The sequence below is a fragment of the Lonchura striata genome, chromosome 12 (assembly GCF_046129695.1).
Source record: "Lonchura striata isolate bLonStr1 chromosome 12, bLonStr1.mat, whole genome shotgun sequence".
In the NCBI taxonomy this organism is placed as follows: Eukaryota; Metazoa; Chordata; class Aves; order Passeriformes; family Estrildidae; genus Lonchura; species Lonchura striata.
The window spans coordinates 18,232,172-18,255,991 of NC_134614.1; the positions used below are offsets into that span (position 1 = coordinate 18,232,172).

A 23,820-nucleotide genomic window follows, 5' to 3' on the forward strand; every position below is an offset into this window, starting at 1 on the left:
CCACTTCTTGTTACCCAGACTGTTCTCTGCAGCCCATTTGTGCAGCTGAGAGCAGCATATTGCACTTGTCCTTGCTGAATGGCTGCCTCTGCTAATCAGGTCACTTCTCCAATTTGGTGAATCAAAATTAAGCTGAAGATCTTAAAAGCATCAGCACGAAAATGAATGGCAAACAAAATTAAACCTGTAAAATAATGATGCAAAAAAAAAAAAAAAGGCTTTAAAATATCCTTGGATAGAAGTTATGTCTGCACTTACATACTCACAAGTATGTACTAAATAAATAGTATTCTTCATACTAAGATTACAGGAGCATAAAATTTCCCCTACATGAATCTCAGGACAGAGAGTACTCATTTAGTTGAGCAATCTTTTTCTACTGGCATACAGATGACAGGAGGAACAAGGGACCAAAATTCAGGAACAGCCTTCTCCACAAAGTTCTGCTGAAATTTAAAAGCCTGCAAATATAAGGTGAAAGAAGGGATTCTGAATAATTTATCCTAGAGTAAGTGTCCACATTTGCAATGATTCAGAAATAGCTCGATCTGCAGTAACATGCCTCTGAATGAAATATCAAGAGAGATCTCATGCATCTAAATCTTTCATGGTAATTTCCAGCCTGGAGGCTGTAAAACTGCATAGAAAATCTACACACAAAAACAATACCAAAATAAAGCTGCCCTTCCCCTTCCTCCCAATGCTCTTCTAAAGCTTCTCTCACACCAGACCTTGGTCAGGAATTAAAGAGATGCTGTCAGAGGAGAGAAAAAACCTGGTGTTTAATCCACATTGGGAAGAAAGAAAGAAATTAAAAGTGAACATTTATTTATTATTGTGCAAAGGAACTCAGGCCTGGATAAGAACACAGAGCTATTTTAGAAGTACTCTTCCAGCCCTAGCTTCCACTGAGGACCTAATTTCAAGCCTGAATGTTATTTTGATTTTCTCTAAGATCAAAGTATGTCACTGCCTATTTATCTGATGATACCTAAACTTGAAAAGTGATATAATATCCTTTTCTTTGAGTGAGTAAAAGCAACTTCCACACCTGAATCCCTAAAGGGACTGAAGGGGACAGGCAGCACTCAAAAATTACTCTCCAGTATTAAACATATGGCCACATGTTATTTAGAAAGCTCATGCTCATGTCTTCATTTTCTCTGCTATTATGACATTTTTCAATCACTTACCTGGGTGCCAAAATGGCACCAGACAGTGTCACTTCTTTTTTCATCTTTGTCTTTCTGCCAGCTTCTTTTCTGTTCATTTAAATCCTACACTTGTGCAGTGTGTGCACAATGCTCAGCATAAATCAGTATACAGATAACTCTTTAGACCTGTGCAACCTAGTCTACTGGAAGGTGTCTCTGCCCATGGCAGAAGGGCTGGAAATGGAGGATCTCTAAAGTTCCTTTCAGCCCAAACCATTCTATGATTCTGTGACAACAAACATGCCCACCAGAACCAACAATGTTTGCAGTTTCCCATCAACTTCTTGAAGCTTCCCCTGAGCTTGGGACAGCAGCCACCACACGCCAGAGCCCTCACTTGCACTCTGCCTCTGCCTTCTGTGGACTCTCCATCATCTTTTCCCTCATTCCCAGTTTAAGGGTGACTATCAGGCTGTACATTTATTTTGGGAAGAATACAGAAAACACGAGCAGTTGGCCACAGTGTCTGCTACATAACTCAAACTAAGAATTGTATGTTGCAACCAAACAGTTCCCCATTTTATCAGAAAGCTTATGAAGACTGGAAAAGCCAACTTAGAGAGTCTTGACTGGAAAAAAATACTTGAAACTTATTGGATAAGGAACAAAAAAGACTACAAACTGTCGCTATAGGACACGAGAAAGCACAACATGAGCCACTGCGATGGCAAGGTAAAAAAGAAAAAGGTTTATTTTCTGACTCCAACTTTTATACTTTTCCAAAGGTGACAGTGGATTGGAGAGTGAATGGGCCACCTCTCCAAAGACATTGGACAAACCACCAGTACATCAACTTCCTCCATCCCCACGAAGGAACGCCAAACAATATGTTGTTTATAGAAAACGTGTGGGACAGTTTTCTAACAGAATGTAAACTCAGAAGGCTTTCGAAAATCTTAAGAATCAGGGCGACAACAAACAGGCAAAAGAGGAAGTTTTCCCAGCACTAGAATAAGTTTTTTTTTTTCCCTAGACCGTTTGTTGAATAGATGGGATCCTGACAAGAAAATCCACCCCTTCAGGGTGATACTGCAGCCTACCTGTGTAAACCACTTTGCGCCTGACGGTCAGATTGACGTGACCTTGCTTGGCTGCCTGCTGCATAAGCTGGACCACGAGCTGGTGTGACTTCCCCACCACAGGCGTCCCGTCCACACAGATCAGCTCATCGCCCGAGCGCAGGCGGCCGTCGGCGTCAGCAGCACCCAGCGGTACAATGTGACCGATGTAAATCTGAGGGGTTGGCACAGGAGGGGAGAGAGCAATGAGAACCAGCTCAACAGCCAGCTGGAAGCATGGGGCACTCCTAGTTAGATCTGGTATAGGAGGGGCATGAAATTGTTGACAAATGTCTGCTGGTCAGGAAAGCTGCTCCTGTGAAAGCAGTTCTCTGTGAATACAGCACAATGTGAAATTGTAATAAGTTTGACATCTTGTTTCTTTAGGCAGTCCGTTCACTCTAAGGACAGACAGCCTTGGGGAACTTCTTCAACCAGACAGTGACCAGACAGGAAGATGGTTAATAGCACTGAGGGTCTTGTCAGGGAAGCTGAGATTGAGTTACTCTTTCAGTTGCCTGCAGGGCTTACAAGCTTTGCACCACACACTTGGCCTCCAACTCTGTCTTGGTTTATCTTCAGTGAGTTTTTGGAGTTACTCTAACACAAGATGAATTTGTGGTCTCTCTTCCCATAAATGAGCAAAATAATTTTGGCAGGGAAAAACATGGAAAATTATGCTGCCACTATCTAGCTAGGACCCTGCAGCACAGGAAAGGATGACACCTCCCACAGGCACTGGATTTATGGTAAATAAATTAACTGAATTCCAAGGAGAGAACTGATCATTCTAAGATCTGAAAACCTGGCAGTCGAAGATCAAAACACTTGCAAACATGACTTGGACATCCTGTCCTCAGTGTACAATGTGTTTTTATTTGGTTTATCATTAAAGTAGAAGAAGAAGCCAAACCCATTTCAGTTATGGAGTTGTGGGATTATTTTGGAGGGAGGGTGGGGAGATGCAGGATATATAAATATAGTCCACTAACTATTTAGCAGTGATGCTACACCACAGTTCTGCACATCTGTACATTCTACTGCTGTGTTTGTGAAAGATGTCACAAACTAAAACATGATACTCACAGGTTCTCCAGGCTCATTTCCACCTAGAATCCTAAATCCAAACCCAGTTTCCTTTCTCCATAGAAAGATATCCTGCTCTTGATAATCTGGAACTGAAGGGAAAGAAGAAAAACTATCATTTTAAATCAAAATACCACATATTTTTACCCAAATCAGGACTACTCAGATGTACATAAAAGGATGTGCCATGCAATTTTAACCTTCAAATGAGGTGGGTTTGGAGACCACCTCATTTTTACTTAAAAAAAAGAGACATAACTATCAACATTTATAGTTTTAAATACTAAAGGATTATTACTTATATTACCATTAAAAGTTATGCAGTGGTTTCTGCTTTCTAGGTATCCAATTGTGACTTATCCTTTATTTATCACTATAATATTTTCTTCTGTCAATATTAGCATCCTTACCCATTGCAAGAGTCTCTTCTAAACCATCAATAAATAACTGTGTACAACAGAGAATTACTCTGCCAGAAACAATACAGCTGCCTCTTCTTGCATGGGAGACAGAAGAGCTACTTGTTATGACTTCTAATGCTTAATTAACTTTCCCAAGCATAGGTTGCTATCTGTCTACCAACTCTGCTTTAAACAACTGTGGGACAGATCCCCAGCTGGTGTAAATCAGAAGGGCTCCACTCAAAACAATGCAGCTCTCCTGACTCTCACTTGCTTGTGTGCAGGCTCTGCAAAAGCACTGAAGTTATAGATAAAACCAGCTGGAAACATTAAAAAGTCCAACCTCACCTACTCATTAGTATGGAGCACCAGCAAGGTTTTTACAATGAATATTACATACAGTGAAGTACTAACCTTGAAGCGCTGTTGAACAGCAATGTTTTATATTAACTTACTCATGCTTGCTTTCATCCCTTTTTTAAAAATGCAGAACTAATTGCTAACATTATATCATATCAGAAGACAACTTCAGGTTCATTTAATATTTATTGGATAGTATCTGTAACATTGACTAATTTTGTAATGATCCTCTCCCAAAATTTATAATTAATGATAATAAAAAGCTGTTGCTTTACCAGGCAGCTGCCTGTAACTTCAGCAAAGAAACCAAAGTATATCTTTCAGGAATCCAATTTAAATAAATGCCTCCTCAGACACAGGATGCAGCACGTTTGGTGACACATCATCTAGCTTTCTGTATCTATGAACAGGTTGTTTTCCATTGGCAACAGTGAATGTCAGATTGGGCCCTAATTGGATTTTACACTGTCTGTGCTTATTCTGCAAAAAATTGGGTCTGCTTGGGCGCTTGTCAGATTTTTGGTTACCTCTGAAAGTCTCTCTTCAATGAGTTAAAACATAACATAAATTGAAGAACTGGGAATACTAAAAATTAAACAAATAGTTGAATGGTAAGGTACAGATGTCTGCTCTGACATTTTCATTTAAGCTGGCTTTACAGATAATATTTTTACATTTTAATTACCTGCAATTATAAGCTAAGCTTAACACCCGTGCCCTCACTGAATTAGAGGCTGATTTTTGCCCAGACACAATTACAGAGCGCTCGGGTGATGAACACGCCGGGTGTGTGGCTCATCTCCTCTGGCTGAAGGCAGCTCGCCACGCTCAGACGTGCAGCACAACAGAATCCAGACAATGAATTAATTGCTGTTTGTCACTCCTTCAGCAAAGGGAGCGTGACAAGCAGACACAGCCAGGAGCTTCTCTCAGCCCTTTGCAGGCTGTTTTGGCAAAGGCTGGCCCCAAACAATTAATAGTGTGTGTTGGATCTGTCAGAGGTAAAGTGGCTGCTGCAGAGAGCTCCGGCGTGGGCCTGTGTCCTCAGCATCTCTCAACACCTTCCCATTTGTCACCCCTCCAGTCTTGCTGAGCGATGCCGTATGGCTCTGGTTTGGGTCCCAGCTACACAATTAGTGCTGCTGGAGGGAACAGCAGGCCAGGCTGGACCAGCTATGTTACATCAAAGCAATAAAAAAAGACAAGTCTTCCCCCAAAGAAGCCGGTTCTTTCACAGCGCGCTCCTCCCACTGGAAGGGTTTCAGCAGGGTGGAACACAGATACAACAGACATACAGACAACACACCTTTACACAGAATGAGTACAAAGCTCCTTTTACCACTTATTGCAGCAGCTCTGCAGGGCAGTGATTCACTGGCACAGCCCAGAACACCCTTCCACCCCCGAGCTTCAGAGGTGAGACCCTCTGAGGTTCCATACCAGAGAATTATTTTAAGTTGTCCCATTATTCAGTTGCTCTTCTGAGGAGCCACTTTCCTTACTCAATGGGAACACGGTGTTTCTGAAAATTTGGTGAAAATGAATGAAAAATGGCTACTAGGAGTCATTCACTGCAACCCTGCATCTTGACTGATCTCAAGCATTGTCTGACTCTGATAAAATGTGTATGCAGCCCAAATGGGTAGAACTTAACAGCAGTCTGCTTGTCCCAAATTAAATCAGACCATTTGGAGAGCAGTGCAAAAGTGGTAAAAAGAGTTCTGTGAATGTCAGGAAAGATGGGTGATGCAGCCCCGTTGATGAGCCATGTGGGCAAACACATGAAGGAAACAGGAACATGATACACCCACCCCTGGCCACCAACACCATCCAACCAGGACAGCAAAGCCAGGCTTTGCCCCTGGGTGGCTAAACCTGGCACATGGCCTTGCCAGACCCCCTTGGTGACGCAGAGCCCCCTGCCACAGAGCAGCAATGTCACCAGAACAAGACATCACAAGACACAGATACATTCTCGGCACAGTCTTACATTCTCCAAAACTCGTGGAATTGATTTCTCTCTCTCTCTCACCCTTGCTCAGTCCAGTTGCAGGTGAAGGTGACATAGCTGTAATATTAATTTTACAGTTTTGCAAAGCTTAATGTATCTTCTTTCTTGTTAGTTCATTTAATTAATTGTGACTTTATGGGTCATGTTAGGTTTGCATGCACAATTTGTTAAGATTATAGCTACTATGGATTATGACATCCTAGGTTTCACATCTCTCTGCCTGTGCACATGTAGATATAAAATACACACACATATGAATTTACACATTTATGCATATGCATGCAGGTATATTTATAAAACCTTTTTTCTCCTTAGAGGAAAAATTTCTGTGAGAACACCTTAAATATACTTTTCTACAAAAAACCTTTCAACTTCATGACATGAGTTAGTTTTCCAGATGGAAATATCTTCACCTAATGTTAAAAGAAATTCTAAATATGTGGTGATGAACAATGACCACAGTGCTTAATTATAGATAATTTTAATCAAACTTTACTATGCAAACTTTTAACATGTTATATAAAATAAAAATCTGCCTAGTGTGACATCAGTTTCAACATAAGATGGATTCAAGAATGATCAGTGTGAGTTTGCTTTAGTCGCTGGCTCATTTGAGGCAGTAGCACTTTTAGTGACTCATAGCTTGGCAAAGCACAAAATGTTTAAGGTTCAGATTCAGCAAAATATATGAGGACAAGTCTGAAATTAGGAGTGGACAGTCTCACTGAAGCTGATGGAGAGTTTCAGAGCTGAAAAGTCCTGCAATTTACCCATAGGTCTCATAGGGCTCCATAGTTGCAAGAAATCAATTTTCTAAATTATCCCACTGCAGGAGAATTCAAATTTTTTTTTTTTTTTTTTCTCTTTGTGGTGCCATGGAAAGCTTTTCAAGGATGGATTCAGCAGGAGCTCTTGACAAGATGAACAAGCTCATGCAACATGCTGGGAGTATCATGATCCCTTTTAGCAACACGTTCTCCAAGAGCACAGATACATCTGTGTGCCCAAGAGCATCACTGCAATTGTTTGTCTACTGTTAATATAATAAAAGGACATAACCCTACCAAAGGGCTTTTACTAATCATCCTTCAAGTCAGTCTGATCAGAATTTGGCTGTGATTTCAGGAGAGTATTCTTCTTTTCTATTTTAAGGGAAAGTTAGCTCATGTTTGTGTTATTGTGCAAATATTTTTAGTTCTGTGTAACTGTCGATGAGTGAACACGCTAGGGTCAAGACTTGTTTGTATTATTTTAATTAGATCTGGGGAGAGAAAAGTCCTCCCAAACAAATTATGTGCCTGAAAATAAAATTCAAATATTAATGATAACTTCGAATATTTTAAAAGCTTTAAAAATTCTCTATCGTATTCTGCTTTACTTTTAATTAAATGCTTAAGCCCTTCAAAGGGATTCATTAACACATCTGCAATTCAGATTAATTCATTTTGTCACTGCTGTTTTGACAGATGGCCATATGTAGGATACGGTATTTTGCAAAGCAATCAGGCCACATGAGAAAAATTTGACAACAGATTGTGTTAATCTTTAAGGAAGTTTAGTAATACATTGAAAAGTAAAAAGCATATTATAAAAATATATTTCAATAAAACAGTGTGAGGTTTCTGAATTGTGGTTCTCTGCTAAGCCATTCAATTGCTGTTGCTCTCTCTGAGCGCTCTTCAAGTGTGTCATTCCTGGATCTTGGAACTGCTTCAGCTTTCAAACCTTGAGGGTTTGTCCTTCTCTCTGATTCATGTACACAACTCCCACGAGCAGCAATGAGTTACCCATAACGAGGAGCTCAGGCAGCTAAAGCTCAGCACCAGCAAAGAGTGCATTTGTTACCACCACCAAATGCTCTGTTTTCACATCCCCACAAAGCTGGCTATTCTCAAATGTCTTAATCCAGCAAAGGCTGGTCACTCTGGGCCAGCCTGCAGCACAGCATCTGAGCTCAGCTTTAGCCTCAAAGCACACCTTTGGGTTTACAGCTTCAAAATAAGCTTCCTTGGACCCGAGCCCAAGCACTCAGCACCTTGCAGGGCTGATCCCCTCACCCCAGGGAGCGCCACATGAAGGAATTTTAACCTGTATTTGTGGAATAAAGTTGCAGTTCTAATCTGCTTCCCCTCAGCCAGAGTCCAGAAACAGTGATGGGGCCTTTCCTTAGCTTTGCATTATTAATTCTAGTTTAATTTTTGTTGTTTTTTTTCCCCTTCCCCTAAACAAGCAATGTCTGTGGCTCTCCCCCGCAGAATTGGAGCACTTTCTGATATTAAGATGCTTTGGGTAAATCGTAAAAACACATGCTTTTACACAATTATGGGTTAACTGGTGCTATTCAACCTAATTGTACTCTACCCAATGACTTCAGTGAGACAGGTCACTTAAAGCAAATACAGTCTTTTTGAATGAAATACTGATACAAAGATAACTCAAGTAGAGGAGGAATAAATTTTAGATATTTGGAAATATTAAAATTTTGCCTTTGGTTTCTGCGTCTACATTCTTATTATTAATGTAAGCAACAGTGGGATGCATTCCTAGAGAAAAAGGCAGTAGGTATTCATTACAGATTCAGCACTTCTTAGAAATATCTTGGAAAAGAGGAATTCATATACTGAATAAAACCTCTTTACAATATTATTTTTAGATGAAAAAAAAAATCTGTCTGGGCTGGAGCTAATGAATTCACCTTCTTGTGTCAAATGCACTTGAAAAATTGCACTATGCCCTTTTTAAGCTCAACAATTTCAAAAATGGGACAAAATAAACCACTTAAGATGATCTAACGCTCTAAATTCTGTCCTTAAATTCATTATATACTTCAACACAAAGGTTTGTTCCTATTTTTCAATCCACTTGTTGAGGATTCAAAACCCCGAAGAACATTCTACAGAAGGACATCCTATAACCCTTTTCAGGCTTTTTAAAATGTACGGCCAGCAACTAACAGAGGGCAAGCCCTGGCCTGAGTGGCAGAAGAGCTGTGCTGGGGCTCCTCAAGTGGTGGAGCCTTCTAGAACCCACCAGATTCCCTGGTTACTGGATGTGTCACCCACGCTCAGTCCTGGCACTAGGGTGACATCCTCCTGCTGTGCATAAGATATTCACTTAGCTCTGCTCACACCTCCATCAGAAGGCTGCAGAGACAGTCACACCCAGCACCCAAAGCTGTCATTGGAGATGGCAGTCCCAAAGCCTGAGGGAATGGGTGGGTGCCCAAGTAAAGCAGAAAGAGAAGATGTGACTGTTTCCCTACTAGCCAAAGGTGGCACTGGAGTTAAACCCAACTGCAGCTGGGTAAAAACAAGAAGAACAGCACAGGTGGAGCTGACAGACAGGGAACTGGAGTCCCCAGGGAATGCTTCCTCCCATCACACACTCTGATGCTCAGTGTCAGCAGAGCTCCCTACAAATAGCCTGAGAGACATGCTTGGGAAACACTGGGAATGAGTTTCAAAGGGATGATTCAGCTTCATAACAAAGGCAAAGAAACACAGGGCTTCACCCCAAGCCCCCCAGGCAACAGAGCCTGGTTTCAGCTGTGAACCACAGGCTCTGCTTATGAGTCTGGTGATAAATAAGGGCTTGGTGAGGGAAGAAGGAGCTGACCACTGACCTCGTAGTAAAACCACCAGTCGTGCTTTGGAATCAGACCACAAAAGTAGATAGAGCACATCCAACTTAATTTTCCACTTATCTTTCCTGCTTTTCTTCACATTTCATTACCCACAGCAAAGCCATGTCACTAGATAAGAGTGCAGGTTAATCCCCAGGGAATGTGTTTCAGTCCAGCTTAGGGTTGGAAATTCACAGGGTCTTGGACACCTCTAATGGTTTAAAAGGAGATATGACCATATCACACTTCCACCATTCTCCAAAAAAGCCCTATCCATGAAACCAAGAACTCTCAGAAAAACACCTTCCTGGAAGGGAACAGCAATGGGATGAAAAGGTCACAGAAAAGCAACAATGTTCAAACAGATTTTATCTGGTAGAAGAGGCAAGAGACAAGGATGGAAGCAGGAGAAGAGGATCAGCCCCACTGCAGAGATGCTGGACTATGGAAAGGTGAGACCAGGAAGCTGAAGGGTGTAGCAGATCCCAGTCTAGCAACAGGCCCAAGCACTGAGGATTGTGGCACAGGAAAAATATGGGTTGTGGGAAGCCAGCAGGTCAAGAGACTGTGAAAAGGCCTCTGGAAGGGCTCTAGTCCCAGCCAAGGACAAAACCTCTACAGGATAACTGCAGCCATCGAGGAAAGAGGGAGGATTTAGCACATGGTGTTGGAGGTGACACAGAAGGGCAACTGCCTGCCTGTGCACTTCAGGCTTTCTCCAGCTCAGTCTTGGGTTTTATCAAGAAAGACAGGCAGGAGTTAAGGCTGCTAAGCTGATACTAATGACTAATTAGTGTGAGTTAAACAGTTAATTAGAAATTAGCTAAGCAGCTGCAGGGGGTCAGAGGGCATGGCAGCACAGTGCAGCAGGAACCATGCGGGCTGGGCAGCAGGAAGGCCAGTGCCATGGGACACTTGTCCACCCAGGCAGGAGAAGGAGGAGCTCTGCCCACAGCCCTGCAGGGCTCAGCAGCTGCTGTCCCTCAGCTCTCACCCCCTTTTCCTATTTCAGTGAGCTTCACATACAAGTTCTACCACTGCAGTCTGCAGATCAGCACGACCTGGCCTGACAGCCTGCAGGGTCAGTACATCCAATCCCTAGGAAAGGATGGGAAGGGAAGCAGTGCACAAAAGCAGAGACACCTACAAACTGCATTGCTGAGACATTCAATCCAAAGAGATGCATCTTCAGCCAAGAAACTGTGACTCATGATTTAATTTTCCCAGGATGTAAGACTTCAAAGTGATTCATTTTTCAGTAAAAAAAAGTCCTACCATTTTTCTTTCTGAGGTAAAGGTTAATTTCTTACTGGTTTTACCAATTTCCAGTTAGACAATAAAATCAAACTGTGGGTGATACTCTCAAAGTACTCAGACTTTGAAACTCCCTTTTCTCTAACTAAAGTAACTACTACCTTTCAAAATGAACCTAACACTCTAACTCTTTAAGAAGCTTTTACAGATTTGATCATCTTCAGCAGTGCAATTAAAGCAAAGCCAATATGTTTATTTTGTTTCCTGAGAAGAAACTGATTGAAACCACATTTATAGTCTTGGAACAGAGTCAAAACCCTGCTGAATTATTAGCTAAGTGTGCAGATTATTAATTGCCATAAAAGCCACTTAAAATATGCATTTAATATCTGTATTGTTAAAGTGTCCACTCTGGTCAAAGTAAAATGGCTCAGCTGGATTTTCTCCTCCCCAGAGTGAGGCTGAAAAGCATCTGATATGAATTTCAGCAAACTAAATACTTCCCCTCCTTACTGAAATTCCTATGCATATCAGATCATCAATCTTAACCTCAAAAAAGAGGTTAGGATCTGGATAACAAACTTGAAAATTCTCCTCCAGCCTAATTTAAAAGCACAATAAAAACTTGGGAGAAAAGACAGTCTTTAATTTTAAAGGGATTTTTCATACTAAGCTTTGGTCTATGTGCCCTTACCTAGAGATGATCTAAACCCAGTCCTCATGAGACAGCAAACTGCAGCTCTACCAAGTGGATCTCACTGACAGGCACCAAATTAACCAGCGGAAACCCTACATTTCCAGCAGAAACCTAAAAGCTTCATTTCTTTGCAAAGAAAATACACAGGGAGCAGCTGCCGGAGCCGTAGCCTTAGCAACTACACCTGCTTCATACTCACGTCGGCTTTCATACATGCTCCTGGACTGGGCCCAGATTTTGAATGGATCTGGCTTTTTCTGCCCAGAAGTGTCCGGCTGGTCGGCGGCCGGCGCCTCCGGGGCGGCGAAGTCCGGCAGCACCTGGGTGCTGTGCGCGGGGGACGCGGTGTGCCCGCTGCGGTGGCTCGAGACGCTCTGCTGGGAACTGTTTTGGCTGTCTTTCCTTTCAAGTGGTTGCTGTAAGGAAGAGAGTGAGTGGAAAGGGAGAGAACAGACGGTTATTGGTCGCCGAGTGGGTGTTTTCCATCAATTTTTCTCCCTTCTTTGATCAGGCTTTTCTGCATGCACGTAAGTAAATATATGTCACGGTTTTGCTGCTACCCGGTTAATGCTGGGTACAGTTGAATTCCCGCATGACAGATTCTGATGGGCAGACTGACAGAAAGAGATATACAAAACAAAGTAATTCATCATTTAAAAAAAAAAAAGAGCATTTTCCCATCTCACACATAAGACAGATCTAAATCTCATTATAGGTTACTAGTTTCAGCGCATGTATTTTTTTCCTGAATTAAGGCAGAAAATCTCAACAACGTTGTATACAGATAACATCTGAGTCTAACTTGAGCCTGAAAGAAAATGGATGAACTACCAGATTTCACTGTGAAAACTCAAAACAGATTCAAGCACAGCCCTTACTGGTCGAGATCACTTTGCAGCTCTTGCAACTCCCCACGTTAAAAGTCTGTGAACAACAGACTACCCCTTTAATGGCTCTGCTCCCTAGAGCATCCAAGGGACTTCTGCAGACCTTATCAAATGTGAAAATGTCTATTTTAAGTTTAATTTGTTTTAATCAAGTATAACAGGAAAAAATGTACCCATCTAAACTCAGGGCTTATTCCAAAGTAGCATGTCAAGAGTTCTGACTGCTTACTATTTAGCTAAGCAAGGCATATAGTTCTTAACTCAAATTCACAACTGTGTGCCCAAACGAAGCACAAGTCACATTTGCATGGCCAGGATTTGTACTGCTCAATATGCAACAAAATCCTCAACAAGAGCTCCCCACACTGTGCAGCAAATGCTTTTTAATGCTCTTTTGAGATGAACCTTGGATTGCCACCAAGGCTGAGTGCAATCTCCCACCTGCTCTGGAACAGGCAACTGTGTTCCCAGGGCTGCTGTGACACAGAGGGTGGCCAGAAAAACAGCATCCCACAGGTTGTTTATCCAACATCCACTATTTCCCAGCAAAAAGGGGTCAGCTACAAACACCAATGAACCTCAGGCGGAAATTTAAGCCTCCTGCTGGCAGAGGATATCTGAAAACACTGCAACAAAAATCTGTGTTTTCAGGTACTTCTCTCTAGGAACCCAGGCTGGGGTAGGGAGAGAAGCCAGCAGCACAGACTGGATCAGCATGGGGGGCTCACTGGCCACAGTCTGAGCAGCCCTGGGCTCACTCTGAACATGAGACCCCAGGCAGCCAACGCTCCATCACAGAACAGCTGAATTAAGTACAGAGGAGAAAGTAACTATACAAAGTGCCCTCTTTTAAAGTCTTAAAAACCCCCAAAAACCCAGGTAAAATTATTGTGAGGTTGCACATTCTTTAGGTTTTTGCAGGGAAAAAAATCCCAGCTTCAACAGCCCAAATAATGTTGACCTTTCAGCCCTGAATTCAAGTTGTTGATCCACCACCAGCATATTTTTAAAGGGTATTTCGATTGACTAGAATGTGAAATTGCCTTTGTCCTTTAAAGCAATTTTGAACAAAGCTTACCTGCTGTGATTACTCATCTGCAGACTTTCAAATACAAATATCTAAACCAATTTCCAACATTTTTAGCTTTTTAAGTGGTAAATGAAGCTAATTCACTTGCAGCCTTTCAATTTTTAATGAAGCCCTTTAAAAACAGCTATGCTGGGGATAATCAACTTAAAAAAAAAATACATCTCTCAGTCCAGCCATCTGGATAGGTTTGTTTGGCCAAACTTCTAAAATAACTACAAGAATCCTGTAAAACTTCAGGCCAATCTCACTGGAAATAACTGGTTACAGAATGTGGAGGACAGGGACTAAAATGCTTTATTCAGCCCTTAGGGAAATAATGAGAACTCTCAGAAAGCTTTCTGATTTAAAAAGAAATAAAGAAATAAATCCTCCTGGGTCTGAATCTGACTGTCCAGCTTGCTGGGTTCACACACATGGGCAGGAAAGCAGCAGATGAGCACAGGATCTGGCTGGTGACAGAGCAGGAGGCTCTGAGCTCACCCTGAGGTGCTGATTGTGGTTTTCAGAGTCAAGTAAAGCAGATCAGCATTTCTGCCAGGAGCTATGAAGAGCATGGAGTACTGAACTACCCAAGCCAGGAACAGCTCCCCTGATTCTTGAGAGATCTTCTCCAGAGCTGCTGATAAGCATCAGTGGCTTGCCAGAAGGACCTTTACCAAGTGGTTAGAAATCAAGGCCATGGTGACTACCTTGAGTCCATTTAGGCAGACTGCACACTTAAATACAGGTGATGGGATAAAATTCTGATTCTGTTTTACAGCCATGACAAAATAAATACATGAGAAGCTGGAACTTCTCATGCCCTACCCAAGTCCCTGGGCTCTAAGTGAAGAGGGATGTCTTGTACAGACTCGCTGTGGAACCAATTTCTCTTCCAAAATCAGGACATTGGCAGAGTCCCTGGTGCTGCTTATCCACCCAAAAAAATGAGGTAAATCTCTTGTCTGGAACTAGCTGTGCATAGGAATCGCATTTTTGGTCACAAGTCAGCTATGCTAGCAGTGCACTTATTTAAATGCAAAAGAAAAGCATCAGATTTTTAGAAGAACTTAGCATTTTATCCCCCCTGCAGTGATCCTATCTTCCCATTGTCTAGTGATCTAGCTGCAGATTTTGTGCTGTAGAGCTTTTTGGAGAAGCTGGTCCCGGCAGTGACAGCAAACTGAGCTGGAAGTGGAATCTTTGCCCCCTTGTGGAGTATTTTGATGTAAGCAACAAGGAAAAAAAAAAAAAGAAAAAAAAAAAAGTTTGTTTTCATCCATGTTATACCAGGATAATTGCAGGGGAAAATGCTATACTAGAGACTTTTCACACTTATAATGTATATTGCAGATGTTCAATACAAAATATTATCCATTTTCATCTAAAAAATCATCAATGGGAAATTAAAAAAAAAAAAATGAAGCAGCACAGTGAGCTGCTAGGAGCATGTCCTTGGTGAAGGGAAAGGGAATAAAGAACTCAGACATGTCCAGTCCTGTGTACGGCTGGAAAGGGGTTTTTTATTAATTTAGCTCTTTCACCAAGGTTGAAAAACTCTCCTTAAAATCCAAGAAGAGCAAAGTTTGTCAGAAGATACACACAGACTGACAAATACAGCCCAGCAAAACTGAGCTGAAGGCAAGAAAACTTCCCAGGCTGTGTCACAGCCCCAGCACCAACAAACCTCTCACAGCTTTAACACCTTACCACAGCCAGGAGGTGCCAACAGCTTGAAGCTGGCCTTTGGGGAATGCAGGAATAAAGCTGAGAACAGAAAATAGGACTTGCTTAAGGAATGAATATCAGCCACTGGCAGTAAGTGGGGAATGTGTCTGGGCTTTGGGAAAGGATATAAGGGAATGAGAGAAGGTTCATCTCCTGAGCAAAGCAGAAGAATATGGACACCTGAGTCGTGACTTCCCTGATGCAGCAGAAGAAACAAAAAACAAGCACAAGCTAAGATCAAAGCCAAGTGCTCCCAGCTCGATGTGTGCTGTCCTCTAACTGCAGCTTGTTTATTGTACAAGGAGTGCTGGAAAAGGGAAATGTTGAGCAAAGGGCACGGGGGCAATGGGCAGCACGTCCCCCCAAGCCCCACAGCTGTGCTGTGCTGGGGACAGCCCCTGGCACTGATGGCAGCTCCGTGTTCGCCCCATCGCTGCCAGCACAGCAGCAAAGCGGGAGTCCCTGGGATTGAGAGCAGCTCCGGAAACACGCGGGCACAGCTCAGAGATGGGACCCCAGACAGGGACCATGCCAGCAGGGTAGGACTGGCTCTTGCCTGTCTTGAGTGGGAATCCTCATGGCCAGGAAGGTCAGGCTGGACTCCCTGCAGTGGAGCAGCAGCCCTTCAACAAACCAAGGATGGGTTAGACACCACGTCTTCCCTGCCTCTGACTGTCGCCTTGGCCACATGAGCTCTGGGGTTGGTATAAATCCAACCCAAGGAGATTCCTCCTCTGCAAACAGATGCCCTGAGGCACTTTGGTCCTTGTTTCCACACTCACTCCCCACATGTCAGCTATGCCCGGGGAGGAAGGAGCGGCTGTGCCCTGCTGGCTCTGCCCTCCGAGGAGCGGCCGCAGGATGCTGCAGTCAGTACAACATCACTGCTAACAGCGCTGCCGACCACCCTGTGTGCATCCAGGGGAGCAGGAGGCTCTGCTTTTTGGGAATCCTGTGCTTTAGAGGCAACAGCACCACCTAGGACCCTAGGAACCCTGAAAAGGCTTGGGAGAGGCACGCAAAGGAATGCCAGCTTTCCCCAGGCTGACAGGCTCCTCAGAGCAAACAGCAGAGAGAAATCTGCTGTTGCATAGCTACACCTGTTTGTAAGCAGCCCCTTTGTTCACCAAGGCTGGATTATCCTGCCATGGATTTACATGCTGCTCAGATTTTCACTGTGCACAGCTCACAGAGCGGTGCCTGACACGGCAGGATCCCGCTGTGCGTGTGGCAAAGTGGGAGCATCCACGCTTCGGGAAGACCGAGGCTGATGGATTAGGGCTGGTTCAATGACAGAAGTCATAGCCCAGATCGCGTGCAGCCAATCCTGCTCTGACCGGGGGAGAAAGTGGAGGCAGAGAACAGAAACGTGCCAGACACGTCTGTGTTTGACACACTCACTCCGGGCTCACCGAGGGCTGAAACAGCCCCCGCGTGTGACAGCGGCGAGCGCAGGGCTGACAGCGCTGCGATTTGCGAGGAGCACCCCGCACTTCTGCCTCCCAACAGTAATGCGAGCTGACAATGGTAGAGGCCTGGGCTCACATGACTTTAATCAGCGCTGCCCTAAGCCATCAGAATCACATTAATTATTTCAGGGCTTTCTTTTTGGATGAGCAGAGAGCTCGTATCAAAAACTAGAGCCTTCTGCTCAGCCGCTTCCTAAACCTCTTGCCCAGGTTTGCGGCGAGGTGGGCTGTGCCCAGCTGCAGGTTTTGGCACCACCAGGGACTGTTGGTGAAGTTTCACACCATCTTATAGCACAGCAAATACATCACTTGCTTTGCTTCCCCAGAGCTCCTGGCAGAGAATTTTGTCTCACCCCCACACTCAACAGATAACTGCAAACTTTCAGGCTTTAGATATTTCATTCCTTTTAAAAATAAAACATTGCTTTTCGTTGCATACAAATGGCACATTAATTTCTTCCATAATGCCATTCAAGGAGCTTTAACGATACTTGAGATCACAGCTTCTGTGCTGCTAGCTAAGATGCTAAGATGTTTCCAGGTAACAGCTTTACATGGAAGTACATTCGGGGGGGGGAGGACAAGAAAACATTATTCTGTTGTTGCTTTTTAAAAAATGAGGAATCTTACACCTGCAGGACAATCCTGCTCAGTATGGAAATGCCTCCAGAGCAGGCACTCGGACAGCTGGCTGTATTCCCTGGGAACTGTAACCATGCTCTGCTCATGCTTTGTCTCTCCCAACAAGGTGCATGCTTTACCATTCTGTTAATAATTCAGCCAAAGGTTCTCAAGAAAACTCACTGAGTTAATGGAAAAGGTTGGTGCCTATGAGCACCCGACAGGAATTGGAATCTGGCAAGAAGGTGGAGCCTCCCATCTTTCCAAAAGGAAACAATAGCTTTTTTTTTTTTGGTAAGTTAAACGACAGAGAAGCTCATCTGTCAGGGAAGCGGATTTGTAAACCTGAGGCTTTATTTGCAAACAAGCAAATACCGTACTGCATCCCCCTCTCATCTCCCCATGCAGCAGGAGCCGTGCAAGGTAATCATGGTTGAAACAAAAAGACAACTTAAAACAATCGAGACCCAGAAAAGCAAACAAGCCAAACTCATGCCTTTTTCCTTCAAAGCAGACAAACAGACAGAAATAGTAGCTGAAAAGTGCTTACCGACTTTGGGCTCTTCTTTGGGACTGGCAGTCCTGAAAAATGGCAACAAGGGAAAAAGAAACATTAGCATTAAGCGTTACCTTCCCTTAAAGAAAAAATCCCTAGGTGTATCACCCGGAGGTAGCCATCTGCAGAGTTATGTCAGCTCTCGCATCGGAGTTCGCGTTCTGTTCATATCGAATCAGAGCCCGGCGAGAGGCAGAGCGAGCGAGAGCCGGGGAAGAGGCAGCGGGGGGAGAGCTGTGTCTGCATTAGCGATGCTGCCTTGTGCTGCAGAGCCGGGAGGCTGCGAGAGAAACCCACAGCCCTCAGCGGCTGCCCGAGCCCGGCGCCTGCCTGGGCAGAATCTCAAGTGCTCCCCCGGATTAGAGGAGGCTTTAGCTCGCAATTAAGCCGGGGCTCTTTCCTTTTGACGCGATCGGCTCGGCGATTCTGATCGGACCAATCGCAGCGGCGCAGGGGAAACAGGTTGATTTTTTAAAAAGTATTTCTCTAGAAATTGATTTTTTTTGGAACGGAAAATGCGTGTTGGGTTTGAGCCTAGAGGTTTGGGCTGGGCAAAGGAAAACAAAAGCATGAGGAATAATAAGCTTCTCTCCCTAAAATTATGACTGTTACTGAAAAAAACCCCACAGGTTTTCCTTCCTGTCCATCCTAAGTGTAAGTCTGAGATTTTTATCTGTTAGGTACAATTTCAGAGAGCTGTGGCTTGAGAACAGCACTACCAGTGCCCTGACCCCTGGGGATGCTAGGGAGCTTGGAGAAGCAGGGCTTACACAGATTGCAGGTGAGGTAAAGGAACAAACACCGGGAGGGCACCAGGGAAGGTTTTCTTCAAGGAGATAATTTTGCATTTTGAAGCAGCCTCTTACTAGTCTGTGATGAGCAAGAGAACTCAAGTGATAATTCAATCAGCTACTTGTGCATAGAGTCTAGTTGCCAGCAGCAAAGGAGACATTTCTCTGGGGATTTACCTACAATGCAGGAAAAGCTCTTTCTTGGGGTCAAGACCTCCCTTATCCCCCCACTGTTGGAAGAGAGAGGAAACCTCCCATATTTTTTTTACTCTGTGTGACACTCCATAAACCAAAACACAGATTAGACTCCACATTAAGTGCTCAGTAATTCAGATGCTTGAAATCTGCTTTTGTCTTTAGGATGTGATTTATGTGGCATTTATGCCGCATTATGCTTTCTACTTTATGCATTTTGTTTATTCTAAACCCCATACCCTCATATAACTTTTACACAGAGAATAAAATAAGCAATGCAAGTGAATTAAAAATCTGTCTAGGAAGATGCTTATTTTAAGGTAATTTGGGAGAACTTAGCACTGAATAGGGAAGATCACAATTAAAAATGATAATCAGAGCTCAGTTTGCTGCTACTCTCAGACTGAGATGCATACTGTAATGAGTATTTTAAATTAAATATTTTCAAGCTTTTGAGGAATATCCGTGCTCTGCATGTCACTCTGATGCATTCCCAGCCAATAGCTGATACCCCTCCAGGCACTGATTGATTGAGGGACAAGGAAACATCAAACTGTTTGAACTGAACAATCGAGAATGCAGCTTCATTTCTGCTGATGTGTTTTTATAATACCCTTAAAGAGGAAAACACTTCATAACGTTCATGGAAAGTCACATTTTTAGCAGGCATCATTTATCACAGAGATAAACACACAGATAGAGATTCTCCTCTCTCTCTCCCTCATTCCACATGCATGCACACACGTTAATTCTTCTTTTCCAAGAGACAATCTTTCCTATTAAATCAATACATGGAACACATCTCCATGCACACACACACCATTAACAGACCAGCATGAGACACAAAAGATTTAACAACATTTTAAATGTTCCCTCCAAAAAACAAAGTGGAAATGCAGGTGAGCTGCTGGGACAAATTGTATCAGAATTCAGTTTATGGAATCACAAGCATTAAATGTTAAAATTTAGTAAGTATGAACTACTGAACAAACCTTCCCTTCAAAGTTTGTCGTTAATGTTGCCTGCTCCAACCCCAAAGAGATGGAAAACAGTTGAAAAACAAAGGGAAACACATCAAGGCTTTTGTTTGGTGAGTCCTTCAGAGACCAATGGATCTTACAGTGTCGCTGCTCTGTGCCAGACTTTGCTGCAGAACAAGCAATAATTTACTTCTTACCAAAATAAGTGACTGCAGAACACGTTAACAACTGTTGGTAGTTTTTCATGGGACAAGCTTATAGTCAGGGGAATAACCTGCCTGTACATTTTCCTGTGAAAATATTATTTATTCATCTAATTAGGGTCTCATTTTAGAACTCCAGTTCCTGGCACAGCAGGCCAAATGAGCAAATGATAGGTGTAATGGGGAGTTTTCATGCTCAGATGATGGAATGGATACAGCATTTAACAGCGATGAACATGAAGTGCTTGAATAACTCCCAAATCCTGGGAGCTCCACTAGCAAGGAAGCTTTTCCAAAAAGCTTCTGGTGAAACCATTTCCCAAGCCCATGAATTTGGGATAGTGACAGCTGCGAATTACAGCACTGGCCCAAGGATTCCATTAACGTGGAATCCATCACTGCTCACGCCATGCCTTGCCTGGAAGCTCAATCTCCTGGCTGCCCCATCTCCTGAAGACTCACTGAAACTTTTTCAGAGGTAAATGGGCCAAGCATAGACTGAACATCCAGTCTGCATCTTTTTGGCATTATCCAGCTTTTTGGTGGGTGGCTTCACATCCCTGGTTAGGAGAAGCCAGAATAGTAATAGTTTATACTGACATTGCAATATAATTTCCCTGTGATTTGATACCTATAGGCATCTCTCACTAGTACCTGAAATGCATCTTCTAATTTTGGGGGGGGTTTAGAGATACAGATTAGAGAAGATGGAAGAGTCAAGCAATCACACAGGGCTCTTGTCACCACAGAGTTAACAATGTTTTAAAACAAACTGAGCACATCTGGTAAACAATGTCAATATGACCTAAAACCCCTTGAATGGGCTCATTGTAGCTACTTACTAAATGTGCCTAGAATTAAATTAATTAGAAAACACAAATTACTTCTTCTCTAAATAACAATGTAATAAAGCAACTGCTTAATGAAAAATATCAGTGATCAGTGAGCAAGCCACAAGAACAAAAAAAGGGATTGTAATCAAACTAAAATTCACAGACCCATGAGCAAAGCAAGAAAGACTTCATACAAGGTTAGTCAAAAATGAGTCAGATGCAGGGATCTAAATTAAACTAATTATCACAGAGATTATTACATTTATCTTAACAAAACCCTCTCTCTTTTCTCCCCAGTACTCCCTAAAGCTCTGTGTACAGCTGGCTGCATCCATCTGCTCAACTACATTTTGTAACATAGGGGAAAAAATGCAAACCATTAAGCAAGTTTTGTAGCATGACTTCAGCACTCCTAATGCCATTACCCATGAGGAGCTGTGCTTCTGTTGCATGACACTGTGTTATGTTGTGAGTGATGTGACCCATGAATTAAATCCGTAATTCAGCTTATTTCATATTATTTGTGTGAACTGTGCAGTCTTAAGTGATAAAGCTTTTGGGAAGCTGTAAGGTTGCTAACCCTATTTATGATGAGTTCATGGAAGAACACGTGGGATAAAACTTGACCTCAAGTGTTGCTGCTTCTAACATGCAATTTTTAAAGGAACATTTTTTTCCTCAACTCCTTTGTCTTTATGCAACCTAAGTAACATGGGAAGACCACAAAAGATGGCAAACTGTGCTTTGCTGAGCTTATACAGAATGCAATGTGTGACCACAAACCCACACCACAGCCTGGGCCTGCTTCTGGTGAGAGCTCAGAAGGCCACAAATGCCCCAAAATTACCTAAATGGACGCCAGACACAACATGCCCTGTTCCACAGCCCCACATTTTAGAGACAGTAGGTCAAAATTCTCTAAAGTTGAATCCTAAGGAAGACTTATCTCTAGGCACTACAGCAGTCATGGAGTCAGCACATCCCAACAGCTCAGACATGTGGAGGCCAGCTGCTGTGAACACTTTTCACCACACACACATGCACGCAAATTATATATTTCAATGGGATTTGAGTTGAAATTGAAACAATTCAGTAGTCTGCACAACCCACCCACAGGACAAAGGCTCCTGGAATTGCTAAGAGCCAGTCTGGAGGCCTGACTATCATCTTATGTATGGCTTACAATTATCTGTGTACTACTCAACATTTTTCAGTTTTGGGGTGGTTTTGCACATGAGAGAGAAGAACAGCTGTTTCTAGATTTATACTTCTCATTAACTCATCCAATATGTGGACAGCTTGTGGATCATCTATATCCAAGAGCAAAACAAGCCATAGGTGAGTCTAAGAGGAAAGGTCACCCGTTAGGTTTTGCCCTATGTCACCTATAGCCCAGAATGCACCAGCACTGAAAATTAATTGGAAACGAAGGAAAACACAAGAAAATAAAGATTTCGGACTGTGTCCCAAGGTTAACATTTACAGAGGAAATGTTCCTGCCTGGAAGAAAAATAAAACCTTCAAGCTTTCTAAATAGCACTTACACCGTGCTGAATAAAAACCAAAGCCTGTATCAAAGAAAACAGACACTTTGAAAGATGAGGTTTAGGTAAAGTACTGGAGTCAGGGGGTGCACAACCACATACCTGGTACTGAACATTGATCTGTGTGCAAAACAAGGAACTTTAAATAATTAATGCTAATGGCCATTAGTGCTGCTCTGGGGGGCAGGGCACAGGAGACTGGTGGTGACAAAGCAAACCCCTTGATTCTGTATTACCCATTGCCAAAGAATTTCTAATAAAGGACAAATAGTGTTTAAAAGGGTAGATGGAAGTTCATCTTTTTCAGACCAGAAAAATCAGCAGCAAGAGATGCAAGTCTGTGCAAGCATAAGGAGAAGAAAGAAAAAATTAAGAAGAAATCCCCTACCTGTCCCTGCCAAACTTTTCTGCTTGTCATTGTGATTTACATAACAAGAGTGACACTGCACTAGCAAAAAAAAAAAATTAGCTATGCAATATAAGCTTTAAGCAAGAGAATAATTTACACTGCAGTAATATAGCCCTGCCATAAATCAAGTTTGGTAACTACCAAAGGCAGTGAAATATGCTACATTTCTAATGCTAATGTTCAATGCTAATGCCAAGAAAGCAATGTTTTGAGAGATCATCTTGGGCATTATTAACCCACTGTCACTGATGAAAAGCATAATGAGGCATAGAACATTATTGCCATTAAGAAGAATTTCAGTTCTAGATGCTCTAAAGATGCTCAATTTTATTAGCCTCAAATACTCACTTTTGGTTGGGATGTTAAACAATTCCTTGCCATTAAACTCTCTGTCACATTTTCAGCATCTCAAATGAGAATTGATTTTAGAAACAATAAAAAAAGATACAGGCTAATAAAATGGTATTTAATTACTATGAAAATATAAATTTATCTATGCAGTAATATATATATATATATATATATAAGGTAATTCCAAGACAATAAGGTAATAAAGAGATTGACAATTAGTGTGACAATTACCCATCTAGCCTATGGTTGAAAGCATGTCAGCAGTTCTTGTATTTTTATTTTGAAGCTCATTAAATGAAGTGCTTATCATAAAGCTCAAGCTGTCAGAGTCATATGCTTAGATGAAAACCTTTGTTGATATTTAAACAAATATGTACATAGACATTAAGTTTCTGAAATCTCACAAATTTGAGATAGAATTGGAAAGTAATTACAGAGCCCCACATTCTTCTTACACAGATAAGAGGCTGTGTACATACAG

At 42.5% G+C, this 23,820-nt stretch overlaps 1 protein-coding gene across 21 annotated transcripts in view; it reads right to left on the reverse strand.

Annotated features, from left to right (window-relative positions):
- The window catches only part of MAGI1 (membrane associated guanylate kinase, WW and PDZ domain containing 1), a 332,629-nt gene that overhangs the window by 18,540 nt on the left and 290,269 nt on the right, over positions 1 to 23,820 (reverse strand). For 16 of the 21 annotated variants that reach the window (XM_021551165.2, XM_021551060.2, XM_021551155.2 and 13 more), the window contains 5 exons: positions 18,028 to 18,059; positions 11,903 to 12,119; positions 6,110 to 6,187; positions 3,359 to 3,450; positions 2,255 to 2,447 (listed from right to left, as the gene is read on the reverse strand). In XM_021551165.2, the coding sequence (XP_021406840.1) occupies positions 2,255 to 2,447; positions 3,359 to 3,450; positions 6,110 to 6,187; positions 11,903 to 12,119; positions 18,028 to 18,059 (612 nt within the window). The remainder of the gene's footprint in view (positions 1 to 2,254; positions 2,448 to 3,358; positions 3,451 to 6,109; positions 6,188 to 11,902; positions 12,120 to 18,027; positions 18,060 to 23,820) is intronic. The other 5 variants (XM_021551117.2, XM_021551108.2, XM_021551098.2 and 2 more) reach the window with 1 other exon arrangement.